The 19942-nt window shown below is 38.4% G+C and overlaps 1 protein-coding gene and 1 long non-coding RNA gene across 11 annotated transcripts in view; one reads left to right on the plus strand and one right to left on the minus strand.

Annotated features, from left to right (window-relative positions):
* The window catches only part of LOC118376514 (FERM domain-containing protein 4A-like), a 446877-nt gene that overhangs the window by 126189 nt on the left and 300746 nt on the right, over positions 1-19942 (plus strand). For 2 of the 10 annotated variants that reach the window (XM_052474915.1, XM_052474916.1), the window contains exon 1: positions 1137-1816. The exons of 3 other annotated variants lie outside the window; for them this stretch is intronic. In XM_052474915.1, coding sequence (XP_052330875.1) covers positions 1670-1816 — 147 coding nt within the window. In that variant the 5' untranslated portion in view covers positions 1137-1669. Of the gene's footprint in view, positions 1-1136; positions 1817-19942 lie in introns of those variants that run through there. 5 more of the 10 variants (XM_052474911.1, XM_052474912.1, XM_052474909.1 and 2 more) reach the window with 3 other exon arrangements.
* LOC127910610 (uncharacterized) overlaps positions 1-19942 on the minus strand; it is a 115475-nt gene that overhangs the window by 3649 nt on the left and 91884 nt on the right. The window lies entirely within an intron of this gene.

A 19942-nucleotide genomic window follows, 5' to 3' on the forward strand; every position in this document is an offset into this window, starting at 1 on the left:
GGAGCTGCAAAACTCCACAGCGGAGATTGGAGAATCTGTCCATTGGACCACTTTAAACCGTACACTCCACAGAGCTGGGCTTTGTGGAAGAGGGGCCAGAAAAAAGCCATTGCTTAAAGAAAAGAATAAGCAAACATATTTGGTGTTCGCCAAAAAGCATGTGGGAGACTTCCCAAACATACGGAAGATGGTACTCTGGTCAGATTAGACTAAAATTGAGCTTTTGGCCATGTAGGAAAACGCTATGTCTGGCACAAACCCAACACCTCTCATCACCCCGAGAACTCTATCCCCACAGTGAAGCATGGTGGTGGCAAAATCATGCTGTGTGGATGTTTTTCATCGGCAGTGACTGGGAAACTGGTCAGAATTGAAGGAATGATGGATGGCGCTAAATACAGGGAAATTCTTGAGGGAAACCTGTTTCAGTCTACCAGAGATTTGAGACTGGGACGGAGGTTCACCTTCCTGCAGGACAATGACCCTAAGCATACTGCTAAAGCAACACTTGAGTGGTTTAAGGGGAAACATTTAAATGTCTTGGAATGGCCTCATCAAATCCAAGACCTCTATCCAATAGAGAATCTGTGGTATGACTTAAAGATTGCTGTACACCAGCAGAACCCATCCAACTTGAAGGAGCTGGAGCAGTTTTGCCTTGAAGAATGGGAAAAAATCCCAGTGGCCAGATATGCCAAGCTTATAGAGACATACCCAAAGAGACTTATAGCTGTAATTACTGCAAAAGGTGTCTCTACAAAGTATTGCGGAGGGCGCATGGTGTTCTTTCATTCTCAGAGGTCACATCAGGCCACACGATGTCCTTGGGATTCTGGTTCCTGGTTAAAAAATGGAGAATCTGGCCTGACTCCCAGAGCTGAGAGAAAACACTCCCATCCTCCATCTGGAGATGGGACGTCAGCGAATCTGCTGGCTGCTGTGTGTGTGTGTGTGTGTGTGTGTGTGTGTGTGTGTGTGTGTGTGTGTGTGTGTGTGTGTGTGTGTGTGTGTGTGTGTGTGTGTGTGTGTGTGTGTGTGTGTGTGTGTGTGTGTGTGTGTGTGTGTGTGTGTGTGTGTGTGTGTGTGTGTGTGTGTGTGTGTGTGTGTGTGCGTGCAATGGAGTTGGGTAAGATGAGATGCGAACTGACCGGTGGCTGAGTGGAGGTGTGGAGAATGTAAGCACACCCCTCTATCCTCCACAGAGAGAACAGTCACCTTTCCCTGTCCCTGTCACTCATCTACTGGGTCTCCCTTTCCTTCCTTCTCTCAGTCTGTTTGTCAGCCTGGAGCCTGGAATGCTCTGGAACTGAGTGTCACTTTAAAAACAACTAACAGACCAAAAAGAAAAAGGGAGAGAGCGAGAAAGGGAGAGAGAGAGAAAGGAACAGGCAGTGGGAATGTTTGTGTTTGTCGCAACCAGACTTTGGCTCTCAGGGTTGCTTCAGTTACAGGACAGGAGAGAGGAGAGAGGGATAGAGCCATTGGGGATTTCTCTAGCTGCGTGGGATATTGACACAGGATTGCGGTGACCTCTCTTTTTACGGAGTGATCAGAATGTTGGATCCTTAGAGAGAAGAGCGAGGAAACAAGGCATTTTAGTCTGACCTGTGGATACCTACCTGTCATCTGGTGTACCTGTTTTCTTGTAGATAGCTACTTGTGTGTTTCTATGATGGAAGCAGTACTGCTGGGTCTGGAGGATGTGCTGTTCACACGTCAGGGTCTGCTATGGACCTTCACCTCCTCAGCTCTCAGACATCTCCGCGCACTACACCTCACACACGCACACAGGTGTGTCCCCAGGCCACTGTACCAGGTAGGATACACCTCACACACACACACACACACACACACACACACACACACACACACACACACACACACACACACACACACACACACACACACACACACACACACACACACACACACACACAGACACTCCACTGTATGTGAGAGGAAGTGTTCAAATAAGCGTCAGACTATAGGTAGATCAGTGTGCCGTAACCTGATGCTGCCACTAATGAAGGGGTTAGGACAGCGGGGGCTCTAGGCAGAGTAGAGGAATAAAAGGGCTAACAGCTGGTGTGTAACTAACAAGGTGCATGCTCAAGGCGACAGGGCTATACAGTAGGTTTAATATGAAGTATGAGACAAAATCAGGTGTTGTGGACAAGCTTCTGGTGTGATGGGGATAGTGGGTTGTTTTTGTAGAGTGATCTAGGTGCTCCAATCCACTCATATAGTAGTAACATGGACTGGAATACAGCCACTGTCATACCTTCACATCACGTAACCAATGGCTCATATTTGCGGATGTTGTGTATTTGAGTGTGTGTTTGTGTATGGAGTGTGTGTTTGTGTATATTGAGTGTGTGTGTATGGAGTGTGTGTTTGTGTATTTGAGTGTGTGTTTGTGTATGGAGTGTGTGTTTGTGTATGGAGTGTGTGTTTGTGTATGGAGTGTGTGTTTGTGTATGGAGTGTGTGTTTGTGTATGGAGTGTGTGTTTGTGTATTTGAGTGTGTGTTTGTGTATGGAGTGTGTGTTTGTGTATGGAGTGTGTGTTTGTGTATGGAGTGTGTGTTTGTGTATGGAGTGTGTATTTGTGTATGGAGTATGTGTTTGTGTATTTGAGTGTGTGTTTGTGTATGGAGTGTGTGTTTGTGTATGGAGTGTGTGTTTGTGTATGGAGTGTGTGTTTGTGTATGGAGTGTGTATTTGTGTATGGAGTGTGTGTTTGTGTATTTGAGTGTGTGTTTGTGTATGGAGTATGTGTTTGTGTATGGAGTGTGTGTTTGTGTATTTGAGTGTGTGTTTGTGTATGGAGTGTGTGTTTGTGTATTTGAGTGTGTGTTTGTGTATGGAGTGTGTGTTTGTGTATGGAGTGTGTGTTTGTGTATGGAGTGTGTGTGGTGTGTTAGTAGGCCATTGACTCCTCTCTATAAAAAATGAGTGTTCTGGCCCAGTTCTACCTAATGCAGAGACAAAAGCCTCTTTAGTAGTTGTTGTTTCTCTTTCAGGACACACACACACCGATTTTTATAAACTCCAAATACTCAGTATTCACAATGTCAGCAGGAAGAAGCAAGTGTTTTTGGTTACCGTTGGGTTGCTAGGGCTGTTTTTAAAGGCCCTGTAACTGAGGGCTGAGTGTTCTTGGGAGTGTGAAAGTGGGTGTTTCTTCATACACACACACATTTTCACTCTATGTTCAGATTTACAACCAGGTCACCTTTTCAGTGTGTGTGTGTGTGTGTGTGTGTGTGTGTGTGTGTGTGTGTGTGTGTGTGTGTGTGTGTGTGTGTGTGTGTGTGTGTGTGTGTGTGTGTGTGTGTGTGTGTGTGTGTGTGTGTGTGTGTGTGTGTGTGTGTGTGTGTGTGTGTGTGTGTGTGTGTGTGTGTGTGTGTGTGTGTGTGTGTGTGTGTGTGTGTGTGTGTGTGTGAGAGAGACCAGCTCTGACACGGCAGAATTGATGATCAGTATTCGCTCCACCATGTCTGAATCTGCACAGAGAGCAATTAGTATTCCTTACTCATCCCACCTGCCCTGTGTGCAGTCCACACTGTCAGGCCCCACCAGACGAACCCAGAGAGGGATCACAGAGGTACTAGGGCTGCAGTCATAGCAACAAGCAGGAGAGGGACTGACACACACATAATCAAATTCACAAAGCAAGTATTCAGAGCATCATACAGAAACACACACACACACACTCTCACACACTTCCCCTCTTTCTGGCTCACTGCCTTGGCTCCCTTTAAAGAACTGTGTTATTAGGGAGGACATCTTACCATCTTACAGAGGTCAAGTTGAAATGTTTGCCCTCATGAAGGGTCAACACAATGACAGGAAAACCCTAAACCTCCCCTCATATCGTGCACTTCCCCTGAATACACTTCTTACTCAGGAAACACCCTAAACCTCCCCTCATATCGTGCACTTCCCTTGAATACACTTCTTACTCAGGAGACACCCTAACGCCCCTCAAAACAGACATAATCAACCCGACTACCCTTTGTAACTTTCTCTTCAGCAAAACAAGCCTTCCCTGGGATTATAAAGTAGTTTCATGTGCTGTGGAGTGTTGTAATGGCTGTTCTGAGGCAAGGTCAGTAGTAATGAGTGATCCAGACTTCCAGAAATGTCAGACTGACTACACTACCATTCGGCTCATACTGTAGTAGCTCTCTCACCAACAAGGAACTGTAATCCTTTATCTGGTACAAGACTGCTGAGAGAGAGAGAGAGAGAGAGGGATAGAGAGAGGGATAGAGAGAGAGAGAGAGAGAGGGATAGAGAGAGAGAGAGAGAGAGAGAGAGAGAGAGAGAGAGAGAGAGAGAGGGAGAGAGAGAGAGAGAGAGAGAGAGAGAGAGAGAGAGAGAGAGAGAGAGAGAGAGAGAGAGAGAGAGAGAGAGAGAGAGAGAGAGAGAGAGAGAGAGAGAGAGAGAGAGAGAGAGAGAGCAAAATGCAGTGCTTTCTGGCCCTAAATCGACAGTACACTGTGGCTAAATATTTGACCATGGTTACTGATCAAAATCTTGACAAAGTACAGGCTCAGTGAGTACAGCCTCTCCATTGAGAGGGGTAGACACAGGAAAACCTGGCACCCTTGTAGAGGAAAGGCTGTGCAACCACTGCACAACAGCAGAACCTGAGACGGAGCTGCATTTCCTGACAAAATGTAAAAAAATTATAAAACAATTAGAGAGTATTTCAAAGACCTCTGATGAGAGTAGGCTACCAGTCATTTTGGGGGAGGATGCAGAGAGTTGTGGGTTGGCAGCGCACTACATTGCTAAGTTGAGGGACAGTGTCTGGAAACCAATCAACCTGCACATGTCCTCTACTGTATGCTTATTGTTATTGTTGAATGTATGTTTTTTTGACAATTGGTTAATGTTGTTACTATTGTCCCGTTGACCATTTTGATTTGGCAATATGTACATTGTTACGTCATGCCAATAAAGCAATTGAATTGAGAGAGAGAGAGAGAGAGAAATAACTAGTCTGGATATGATTTTCACACTGTACCTTCCCCTGCACTTCTATTCTCCACCACTCATCCTCTCTTCACTGTAGCCACAGGTATTTCCTGAGTAGATCCCAGCCCCATGCCTCTGTCCCTGTCCACTCCTCCTCCTTCACTGTAGCCACAGGTATTTCCTGAGTAGATCCCCAGCCTCCTGCCTCTGTCCCTGTCCACTCCTCCTCTCTTCACTGTAGCCACAGGTATTTCCTGAGTAGATCCCCAGCACCCTGCCTCTGTCCCTGTCCACTCCTCCTCTCTTCACTGTAGCCACAGGTATTTCCTGAGTAGATCCCCAGCACCCTGCCTCTGTCCCTGTCCCTGTCCACTTCCTCTCTCTTCACTGTAGCCACAGGTATTTCCTGAGTAGATCCCCAGCACCCTGCCTCTGTCCCTGTCCCTGTCCACTCCTCTCTTTCACTGTAGCCACAGGTATTTCCTGAGTAGATCCCCAGCACCCTGCCTCTGCCCCTGTCCCTGTCCACTCCTCCTCTTTCACTGTAGCCACAGGTATTTAATGAGTAGATCCCCAGCCTCCTGCCTCTGTCCCTGTCCACTCCTCCTCTCTTCACTGTAGCCACAGGTATTTCCTGAGTAGATCCCCAGCACCCTGCCTCTGCCCCTGTCCCTGTCCACTCCTCTTCTCTTCACTGTAGCCACAGGTATTTCCTGAGTAGATCCCCAGCACCCTGCCTCTGCCTCTGTCCCTGTCCACTCCTCCTCTCTCTTCACTGTAGCCACAGGTATTTCCTGAGTAGATCCCCAGCCCCCTGCCCTGTCCCTGTCCACTCCTCCTCTCTTCACTGTAGCCACAGGTATTTCCTGAGTAGATCCCCAGCACCCTGCCTCTGTCCCTGTCACTCCTCCTTCTTCACTGTAGCCACAGGTATTTTCTGAGTAGATCCCTCAGCCCCTGCCTCTGCCTCTGTCCCTGTCCACTCCTCCTCTCTCCACTGTAGCCACAGGTATTTCCTGAGTAGATCCCCAGCCCCATGCCTCTGTCCCTGTCCACTCCTCCCTCTCTTCACTGTAGCCACAGGTATTTCCTGAGAAGATCCCGAGCACCCGGCCTCTGTCCCTGTCCACTCCTCCTTCACTGTAGCCACAGGTATTTCCTGAGTAGATCCCCAGCACCCTGCCTCTGCCTCTGTCCCTGTCCACTCCTCCTCTCTTCACTGTAGCCACAGGTATTTCCTGAGTAGATCCCCAGCACCCGGCCTCTGTCCCTGTCCACTCCTCCTCTTCACTGTAGCCACAGGTATTTCCTGAGTAGATCCCCAGCACCCTGCCTCTGTCCCTGTCCACTTCTCAGCTCTGACCCTAGGTCTGCTCTCCTCTCTCTTGTTCTAGGGAAAACTCCTTCAGTGTCTTCCTCCCCTATTATTCTCTCATTTTCACAGGTATGTGTGTACATTAACGCATGTGTGTGTGAAATGCTCACACTCACACAAATTCAATTGTATTTGTCACATGCGCCAGTGTAGACTTTACTGTGAAATGCTTACTTACGAGTTCAAAAATAATTATACAAATAAAATAGTAATACATGGGGATAAAATAAAATACACAACAACGAATCTAATGCCTTCACAGAGTATTCTGACCCTTGACTGATTTCACATTTTGTTGTGTTGTAGCCTGAATTCAAAGTGGATTAAATAGATTTGTTTTTCTCACCCATCTACACACAATACCCCATAATGACAAAGTAAAAGCATGTTTTTAGAAATGTTTGCTAATTTATTGGAAATTAAATAATTTAATTTACATAAGTACATAGTAGACCCCAGAGTCAATACATGTTAGAATCACATTACAGCTGTGAGTCTTTCTGGGTAAGTCTCTAAGAGCCATGCACATCTGGATTGTACAATATTTGCACATTATTCTCAAAAAATTCTGTCAAGTTGGTTGTTGATCATGGCTAAACAGCCATTTTCAAGTCTTGCCATAGATTTTAAAGCCTATTTAAGTAAAACTGTAATTAGGCCGTCTTAGAAACTCCATTGTATATTTGGCCTTGTGTTTTAGGTTATTGTCCTACTGAAAGTTGAATGTGTCTCCCAGTGTCTGGTGGAAAGCAGACTGAACCAGGTTTTCCTCTAGGATTTTGCATGTACTTAGCTCTAGTCAGTCAATTTTTATCCTTAAAAACATCCTAGTCCTTGCCAATGACAAGCATACCCATAACATGATGCAGCCACAACAATGCTTGAAAATATGTAGAGTGGTACTCAGTGATGTGTTGTGTTGGATTTGCCCCAAACATATTGCTTTGTATTTAGGACATAATGTCATTTTTTTTGCCACATTATTTTGCAGTTTTACTTGAATTCGTTGTTGCAAACAGGGTTGTTTGGAATATTTTTATTCTGTACAGGCTTCCTTCTTTTTCCTCTGTCATTTCGTTTACTATTGTGGAGTAACAGTAATGTTTTTAATCCATCCTCAGTTTTCCTATCACAGCCATTAAACTCTGTAACAGTAAAGTCACAATTGGCCTCATGGTGAAATCCCTGAGAGGTGTCCTTCCCTCTGGAAACTGAAGGACGCCTGTATCGTTGTAGTGGGTGTATTGATACACCATCCAAAGTGTTAATAACTTCACCATGCTCAAAGGGGATATTAATTGTCTGCTTTGTTTATTTATCTTTTTTATCTACCAATAGGTGCCCTTTGCGAGGCATTGAAATCCTCCTGGTTGTTGTGGTTGAATCTGTGTTTGAAATGCACTGTCTGGGACTGGGGGAACATAGATAAGTGTATGTGTGGCCTACATACATGAGGAAGTCATTCAGAAATCATGTTAAACATGTTTTGCACACAAAGTGAGTCCATGCAACTGCTTATGTGACTTGTTAAGCAAATCTTTACTCCTGAACTTATTTAGTCTTGCCATAACAAAGGGGTTGAATACTTTCATTTTTAATTCATTTGTACAAATGTTTAAAAACATAATTCCACTTTGACATTATGGAGTATTGTGGGTAGGCCAGTGACACACAATCTCAATGTAAAGCATTTTAAATGCAGGCTGTTTATTACAACAACATGTGGAAAAAGTCAAGGGTGTGAATACCTTCTGAAGTCACTGTACAGGGACATGTGTTCATGCATTCCTATATCAATCTGGGAATAATGTGAACTCAACAAAGATTCAGTCACACTTTCTCCCTGGGGAAGGCCTCTTTAAAGCTATTGGCTGGTTCAAGGTCCTGCTGTTGTGTTGTGCTAAGCCCTCAGCTCAACACCTCCCTCTTTCTTAACTTCCTCCTCTTCCTTCTGTCCCTGTCTCCTAATCATCCGCCTCTCCTTATTGTGAAGGGCAGGATATCCTGAGGTAGGGATTCAAAAGAGAGAAATGGCGATATAGCAGACCCAGGTGGCCATTTCTCTTCCTTTGCAACACTCCTGTTATCATTTCAATATTTATTTACCTAGCTCTCACTTTCATCCTCAGAGACTCACACAGTGTAGACTTGAGACTCTTTTGATCATAACACAATGTATTTTTTTTCAGGGGGGATTTATTAGGGATCCCAATTAGCCAAGGCAGCAGCTATTCTTCCTTGGGTCCAACACAGCACATTAAAAACAGTACAACCACAACATATCTACAACCCAACATATCTACAACCCCAACATATCTACAACACAACATATCTACAACCCAAATATATCTACAACCCAACATATCTACAACACAACATATCTAAAACAACATATCTACAACAACACAACATATCTACAACACAACATATCTACAACACAACATATCTACAACAACATATCTACAACCCAACATATCTACAACCACAACATATCTACAACACAACATATCTACAACACAACATATCTACAACACAACATATCTACAACACAACATCTCTACAACACAACATCTCTACAACACAACATATCTACAACCCAACATATCTACAACACAACATATCTACAACCCAACATATCTACAACCCAACATATCTACAACACAACATATCTACAACACAACATATCTACAACCACAACATATCTACAACCCAACATATCTACAACCCAACATATCTACAACCCAACATATCTACAACCCAACATATCTACAACACAACATATCTACAACCACAACATATCTACAACCCAACATATCTACAACAACACAACATATCTACAACACAACATATCTACAACCCAACATATCTACAACCCAACATATCTACAACACAACATATCTACAAAACAACATATCTACAACACAACATATCTACAACATATCTACAACCACAACATATCTACAACCCAACATATCTACAACCCAACATATCTACAACACAACATATCTACAACCCAACATATCTACAACACAACATATCTACAACACAACATATCTACAACACAACATATCTACAACACAACATATCTACAACCACAACATATCTACAACACAACATATCTACAACCCAACATATCTACAACACAACATATCTACAACACAACATATCTACAACACAACATCTACAACACAACATATCTACAACACAACATATCTACAACAACACAACATATCTACAACACAACATATCTACAACAACACAACATATCTACAACACAACATATCTACAACACAACATATCTAAACACAACATATCTACAACAAACAAACATATCTACAACAACACAACATATCTATATCTACAACCACAACATATCTACAACCCAACATATCTACACAAACATATCTACAACATATCTACAACACAACATATCTACAACCCAACATATCTACAACACAACATATCTACAACACAACATATCTACAACAACACAACATATCTACAACAACACAACATATCTAAACCCAACATATCTACAACCCAACATATCTACAACAACACAACATATCTACAACAACACAACATATCTACAACCCAACATATCTACAACACAACATATCTACAACACAACATATCTACAACAACACAACATATCTACAACAACACAACATATCTACAACCACAACATATCTACAACCCAACATATCTACAACACAACATATCTACAACCCAACATATCTACAACACAACATATCTACAACCCAACATATCTACAACACAACATATCTACAACACAACATATCTACAACACAACATATCTACAACCCAACATATCTACAACACAACATATCTACAACACAACATATCTACAACAACACAACATATCTACAACAACACAACATATCTACAACCCAACATATCTACAACACAACATATCTACAACAACACAACATATCTACAACCCAACATATCTACAACCCAACATATCTACAACACAACATATCTACAACACAACATATCTACAACAACACAACATATCTACAACCCAAACATATCTACAACAACACAACACAAACATATCTACAACCCAACATATCTGCAACAACACAACACAACATATCTACAACCCAACATATCTACAACAACACAGCACAACATATCTACAACCCAACATATCTACAACACAACATATCTACAACACAACATATCTACAACAACACAACATATCTACAACCCAGCATATCTACAACCCAACATATCTACAACACAACATATCTACAACCCAACATATCTACAACCCAACATATCTACAACACAACATATCTACAACAACAAAACACAACATATCTACAACACAACATATCTACAACAAACACAACATATCTACAACCCAACATATCTACAACAACACAACACAACATATCTACAACACAACATATCTACAACAACACAACATATCTACAACCCAACATATCTACAACACAACATATCTACAACAACACAACATATCTACAACCACAACATATCTACAACAACACAACACAACATATCTACAACACAACATATCTACAACAACACAACATATCTACAACACAACATATCTACAACAACCCAAATATATCTACAACACAACATATCTACAACAACACAACATATCTATCTACAACAACACAACATATCTACAACCACAACATATCTACAACACAACATATCTACAACACAACATATCTACAACCAACATATCTACAACCCAACATATCTACAACACAACATATCTAAGCAACCCAACATATCTACAACCCAACATATCTACAAACACAACATATCTACAACACAACATAACTACAACCCAACATATCTACAACCCAACATATCTACAACACAACATATCTACAACCCAACATATCTACAACCCAACATATCTACTATCTACAACACAACATATCTACAACACTACAACACAACATATCTACAACACAACATATCTACAACCACAACATATCTACAACCCAACATATCTACAACCCAACATATCTACAACACAACATATCTACAACACAACATATCTACAACACAACATATCTACAACCACAACATATCTTACAACACAACATATCTACAACACAACATATCTACAACCCAACATATCTACAACCACAACATATCTACAACCCAATATCTACAACACAACATATCTACAACACAACATATCTACAACACAACATATCTACAACACAACATATCTACAACAACACAACATATCTACAATACAACATATCTACAACAACACAACATATCTACAACATATCTACAACACAACATATCTACAACACAACATATCTACAACACAACATATCTACAACACATATCTACAACAACACAACATATCTACAACCCAACATATCTACAACAACACAACATATCTACAACCCAACATATCTACACATATCTACAACACAACATATCTACAACAACACAACATATCTACAACAACACAACATATCTACAACCCAACATATCTACAACCCAACATATCTACAACAACACAACATATCTACAACAACACAACATATCTACAACCCAACATATCTACAACACAACATATCTACAACACAACATATCTACAACAACACAACATATCTACAACAACACAACATATCTACAACCCAACATATCTACAACCCAACATATCTACAACAACACAACATATCTACAACCCACAACATATCTACAACCCAACATATCTACAACACAACATATCTACAACACAACATATCTACAACACAACATATCTACAACAACATATCTACAACACAACATATCTACAACCCAACATATCTACAACAACACAACATATCTACAACAACACAACATATCTACAACCCAACATATCTACAACACAACATATCTACAACAACACAACATATCTACAACCCAACATATCTACAACCCAACATATCTACAACACAACATATCTACAACACAACATATCTACAACAACATATCTACAACACAACATATCTACAACCCAACATATCTACAACACAACATATCTACAACACAACATATCTACAACACAACATATCTACAACACAACATATCAAACAACACAAACATATCTACAACACAACATATCTACAACAACACAACATATCTACAACACAACATATCTACAACACAACATATCTATATCTACAACACAACATATCTACAACCCAACATATCTACAACACACATATCTACAACACAACATATCTACAACCACAACATATCTACAACAACACAACATATCTACAAACCAACATATCTACAACAACATATCTAAACAAACACAAATATATCTACAACAACAAACATATCTACAACCCAACATATCTACAACACAACATATCTACAACACAACATATCTACAACAACACAAACATATCTACAACAACACAACATATCTACAACCCAACATATCTACAACCCAACATATCTACAACAACACAACATATCTACAACACAACATATCTACAACACAACATATCTACAACAAAACATATCTACAACACAACATATCTACAACACAACATATCTACAACACAACATATCTACAACACAACATATCTACAACACAACATATCTACAACACACAACATATCTACAACAACACAACATATCTACAAACTCCAACATATCTACAACACAAATATCTATATCTACAACCCAACATATCTACAACACAACATATCTACAACACAACATATCTACAACACAACATATCTACAACAACACAACATATCTAAACCCAACATATCTACAACAACACAACACAACATATCTACAACCCAACATATCTACAACAACACAACATATCTACAAACCCAACATATCTACAACAACACAACATATCTACAACCCAACATATCTACAACACAACATATCTACAACACAATCAACAACACAACATATCTAAACATATCTACAACCCAACATATCACAACACAAAACATATCTACAACCCAACATATCTACAACACAACATATCTAACACAACATATCTACAACAACAAAACACAACATATCTACAACAACACAACATATCTACAACCCAACATATCTACAACAACACAACATATCTACAACACAACATATCTGCAACAACACAACATATCTACAACACAACATATCTGTACAACAACAATCTAACACAACATATCTACAACACACACATATCTACAACAACACAACATATCTACAACCCAACATATCTACAACAACACAACACAACATATCTACAACACAACATATCTACAACAACACAACATATCTACAACACAACATATCTACAACAACCAACATATCTACAACACAACATATCTACAACCACAACATATCTACAACACAACATATCTAAACACACACATATCTACAACACACAACATATCTACAACAACACAACATATCTACAACCACAACATATCTACAACACAACATATCTACAACACAACATATCTACAACACAACATATCTACAACCCAACATATCTACAACACAACATATCTACAACCCAACATATCTAAACCCATATCTACAAATACAACATATCTACAACACAACATATCTACAACACAACATATCTACAACACAACATATCTACAACACAACATATCTACAACACAACATATCTACAACCCAACATATCTACAACCCAACATATCTACAACACAACATATCTACAACACAACATATCTACAACACAACATATCTACAACACAACATATCTACAACCCAACATTTCTTCTACAACATATCTACAACACAACATATCTACAACCCAACATATCTACAACACAACATATCTACAACAACCCAACATATCTACAACACAACATATCTACAACCACAACATATCTACAACACAACATATCTACAACACAACATATCTACAACCCAACATATCTACAACACAACATATCTACAACACAACATATCTACAACACAACATATCTACAACACAACATATCTACAACACAACATATCTACAACACAACATATCTACAACACAACATATCTACAACACAACATATCTACAACAACAACATATCTACAACACAACATATCTACAACACAACATATCTACAACCACAACACTAAACATATCTACAACACATATCTATATCTACAACACAACATATCTGCAACAACACAAACATATCTACAACACAACATATCTACAACAACACAACATATCTACAACAACACAACATATCTACAACAACAAACATATCTACAACCACAACATATCTACAACACAACATATCTACAACACAACATATCTACAACACAACATATCAAACCCAACATATCTACAACACAACATATCTACAACACAACATTTCTACAACAACACAACATATCTACAACACAACATATCTACAACACACAACATATCTACAACACAACATATCTACAACAACACAACATATCTACAACACACACAACATATCTACAACCCAACATATCTACAACACAACATATCTACAACAACACAACATATCTACAACACAACATATCTACAACATATCTACAACCCAACATATCTACAACACAACATATCTACAACAACACAAATATATCTACAACAAACATATCTACACAACATATCTACAACACAACATATCTACAACAACACAACATATCTACAACAACACAACATATCTACAACCCAACATATCTACAACACAACATATCTACAACAACAAACATATCTACAACACAACATATCTACAACACAACATATCTACAACACAACATATCTACAACCCAACATATCTACAACACAACATATCTACAACCACAACATATCTATATTACAACCATTACATATCTTTAATTACAACATATCTACAACAACACAACATATCTACAACACAACATATATCTACAACAACACAACATATCTACAACAACATATCAACATATCTACAACCCAACATATCTACAACACAACATATCTACAACACACAACATATCTACAACCCAACATATCTACAACCCAACATATCAACAACCCAACTATCTAAACATATCTACAACCCAACATATCTACAACACAACATATCTACAACCACAACATATCTACAACACAACATATCTACAACAACACAAACACAACATATCTACAACAAATATATCTACAACACAACATATCTACAACACAAACATATCTACAACCCAACATATCTACAACATAACATATCAACAACCCAACATATCTACAACACAACATATCTACAACACAACATATCTACAACCCAACATATCTACAACACAACATATCTACAACCACAACATATCTACAACACAACATATCTACAAACACAACATATCTACAACACAACATATCTACAACCCAACATATCTACAACACAACATATCTACAACAACATATCTACAACACAACATATCTACAACACAACATATCTACAACACAACATCTACAACCACAACATATCTACAACCACAACATATCTACAACCCAACATATCTACAACACAACATATCTACAACAACACAACATATCTACTACACAACATATCTACTACACAAATATATCTACAACACAACATATCTACAACAACACAACATATCTACAACCACAACATATCTACAACCACAAATATATCTACAACACAACATATCAACAACACAACATATCTACAACCACAACATATCTACAACACAACATATCTACAACATATCTACAACACAACATATCTACAACCACAACATATCTACAACACAACATATCTACAAATAACATATCTACAACACAACATATCTACAACACAACATATCTACAACCACAACATATCTACAACACAACATATCTACAACACAACATATCTAATACAACACAAACATATCTACAACCACAACATATCTACAACACAACATATCTAAACCCAACATATCTACAACACAAACATATCTACAACCCAACATATCTACAACAACACAACATATCAACAACCCAAATATATCTGAACACAACATATCTACAACCCAACATATCTACAACACAACATATCTACAACACAACATATCTACAACCACAACATATCTACAACCAACATATCTACAACCCAACATATCTACAACACAACATCTATCATATCTACAACACAACATATCTACAACACAATATCATACAACATATCTACAACACAACATATCTACAACCCAACATATCTACAACACAACATACCTACAACCATATCTACAATACAACATATCACAGCATATCAACAACACAACATATCTACAACCACAACATATCTACAACACAACATATCTACAACACAACATATCTACAACACAACATATCTACAACCACAACATATCTACAACACAACATATCTACTACACAACATATCTACAACAAACATATCAAACACAAACATATCTACAACCACAACATATCTAACACAACATATCTACAACACAACATATCTACAACACAACATATCTACAACACAACATATCTACAACACAACATATCTGCAGCATATCTACAACCACAGCATATCTACAACACAACATATCTACAACAGCACAACATATCTATCTACAACAACATATCTACACACAACATATCTACAACACAACATATCTACAACCACAACATATCTACAACACAACATATCTATATCTACAAACATATATACAACACAACATATCTACAAACACAACATATCTACAACACAACATATCTACAGCACAACATATCTACAACCACAACATATCTACAACACAATATATCTACAACACAACATATCTACAACACAACATATCTACAACCACAACATATCTACAACACAACATATCTACAACCACAACATATCTACAACCAACATATCTATATCTACAACACAACATATCTACAACAACACACATATCTACAACACAACATATCTACAACACAACATATCTACAACCACAACATATCTACAACACAACATATCTACAACAACACAACATATCTACAACCACAACATATCTACAACACAACATATCTACAACACAACATAGCTACAACAACACAAATATCTACAACAACACAACATATCTGCAACAACACAACATATCTACAACAACACAACACAACATATCTACAACACAACATATCTACAACACAACATATCTACAACCACAACATATCTACAACATATCTACAACACAACATATCTACAAATAATAACATATCTACAACACACAACATATCTACAACACAACATATCTACAACAACACAACATATCTACAACACAACATATCTACAACACAACATATCTACAACACAACATATCTACAACCACAACATATCTACAACAACACAACATATCTACAACACAACATATCTACAACATAACATATCTACAACCACAACATATCTGCAACAACACAACATATCTACAAACACAACATATCTACAACACAACATATCTACAACAACACAACATATCTACAACACAACATATCTACAACACAACATATATACAACCAACATATCTACAACACAACATATCTACAAACAACACAACATATCTACAACACAACATATATACAACACAACATATCTACAACACAACATATCTACAACAACACAACATATCTACAACACAAACATATCTACAACAACACAACATATCTACAAATAACACAACACAACATATTCACAACACAGCATATCTACAACACAACATATCTACAACAACACAACATATCTACAACACAACATATCTGCAACAACACAACATATCTACAACATATCTACAACACAACATATCTACAACAACACAACATATCTACAACAACACAACATATCTAAAACACAACATATCTACAACACAACATATCTACACATATCTACAACCACAACATATCTGCAACACAACATATCTAAAACACAACATATCTACAACACAACATATCTACAACAACACAACATATCTACAACAACACAACATATCTACAACAACACAACATATCTACAACACAACATATCTACAACAAACAACATATCTACAACCACAACATATCTACAACCTATATCTACAACACAACATATCTACAACCACAACATATCTACAACCACAACATATCTACAACACAACATATCTACAACACAACATATCTACAACACAACATATCTACAACAACACAAACATATCTACAACAACACAACATATCTACAACACAACATATCTGCAACCACAACATATCTACAACCACAACATATCTACAACATAACATATCTACAACACAACATATCTACAACACAACATATCTACAACAACACAACATATCTACAACCACAACATATCTACAACCAACATATCTACAACACAACATATCTACAACCAACATATCTTACAACACAAACATATATCTACAACAACACACATATCTACAACAACACAACATATCTAAACACAACATATCTACAACACAGCATTTCAACTATCTGCCACCTACAACACAACATATACAACCAAACATATCTACAATATACAACATTTCTAATGCCACCATATAACAATATTACAATATACGTGTGTGTGCGTCTGCATGTGCCTGTGTGTGTCTGTTCACAGTCCGCGTGGTTCCATAAGGTGTAGATGTTTTTAAATCTGATTTTACTGCTTACATAAATGACTTGATGTGGAAGAGAGTAGTTCTGTGCGTTCTGGACTTGGGGACTGTGAAGAGACCCTTGGTGGCATTGTAGGACTTGTTTCCTTCATAGTAATGTCAATAAGGCAGAGCAGCGCTTTTGTTACCTTTGACTGTTTAGTCCTTCAGCTCTGATCAGAGCGACATACAGCAGTGAATTCATATATTTTGTCCTTTTCGTACTATGGACAGACTTCTCCCCATCTTAGCTATCATTATATCAATATGTTTTGACCATGACAGTTTACAATCAGAGTTATTCCAAGCTGTTTAGTCACCTCAGCTTGCTCAATTTCCACATTATTTATTACAAGATTTAGTTTAGGGTTTGTCCCAAATACAATGCTTTTTTAGTTTCTGAAATATTTACGACTAGCTTATTTTTGCCACCCATTCTGAAACTCTTTGTTAAGTGTTTGCAGTTAATCCATGATGTGGTAGCTGATGTCATCAGCATACATAGACACAGTGTGCGTGTGTGCGCGTGTGCGCGTGCGTGCATGTGCGTGTGTGTGTGTGTTTTGTGTGTGTGTGTGTGTGTCTGTGTGTGCGTGTGCATGCGTGTGTTTGCTAAGCTGTAAACTGTTCATCAAATCATTCTGCCAGAGGAATTCTTGGTTGTATTATCTAGTGATTGTCAGAAAACAATTATTTTGTCATAGTTGAAACACTTACACATTCATACTACATAAGCACAGGCACTTGTGCATTCACACAAACACACACACAGACACACACATTTGCACTATACATTAGAATCTGCTGATCCCGACAAATCCCAACTCCCCATCCCTCATTCCCTGTCCAACTGCAGGAAACTTCCAGCTCAGCTCTCCTCTGACATACAGTACACGCGCCTCTGAC

Source organism: Oncorhynchus keta, chromosome 22 (genome assembly GCF_023373465.1).
Source record: "Oncorhynchus keta strain PuntledgeMale-10-30-2019 chromosome 22, Oket_V2, whole genome shotgun sequence".
In the NCBI taxonomy this organism is placed as follows: Eukaryota; Metazoa; Chordata; class Actinopteri; order Salmoniformes; family Salmonidae; genus Oncorhynchus; species Oncorhynchus keta.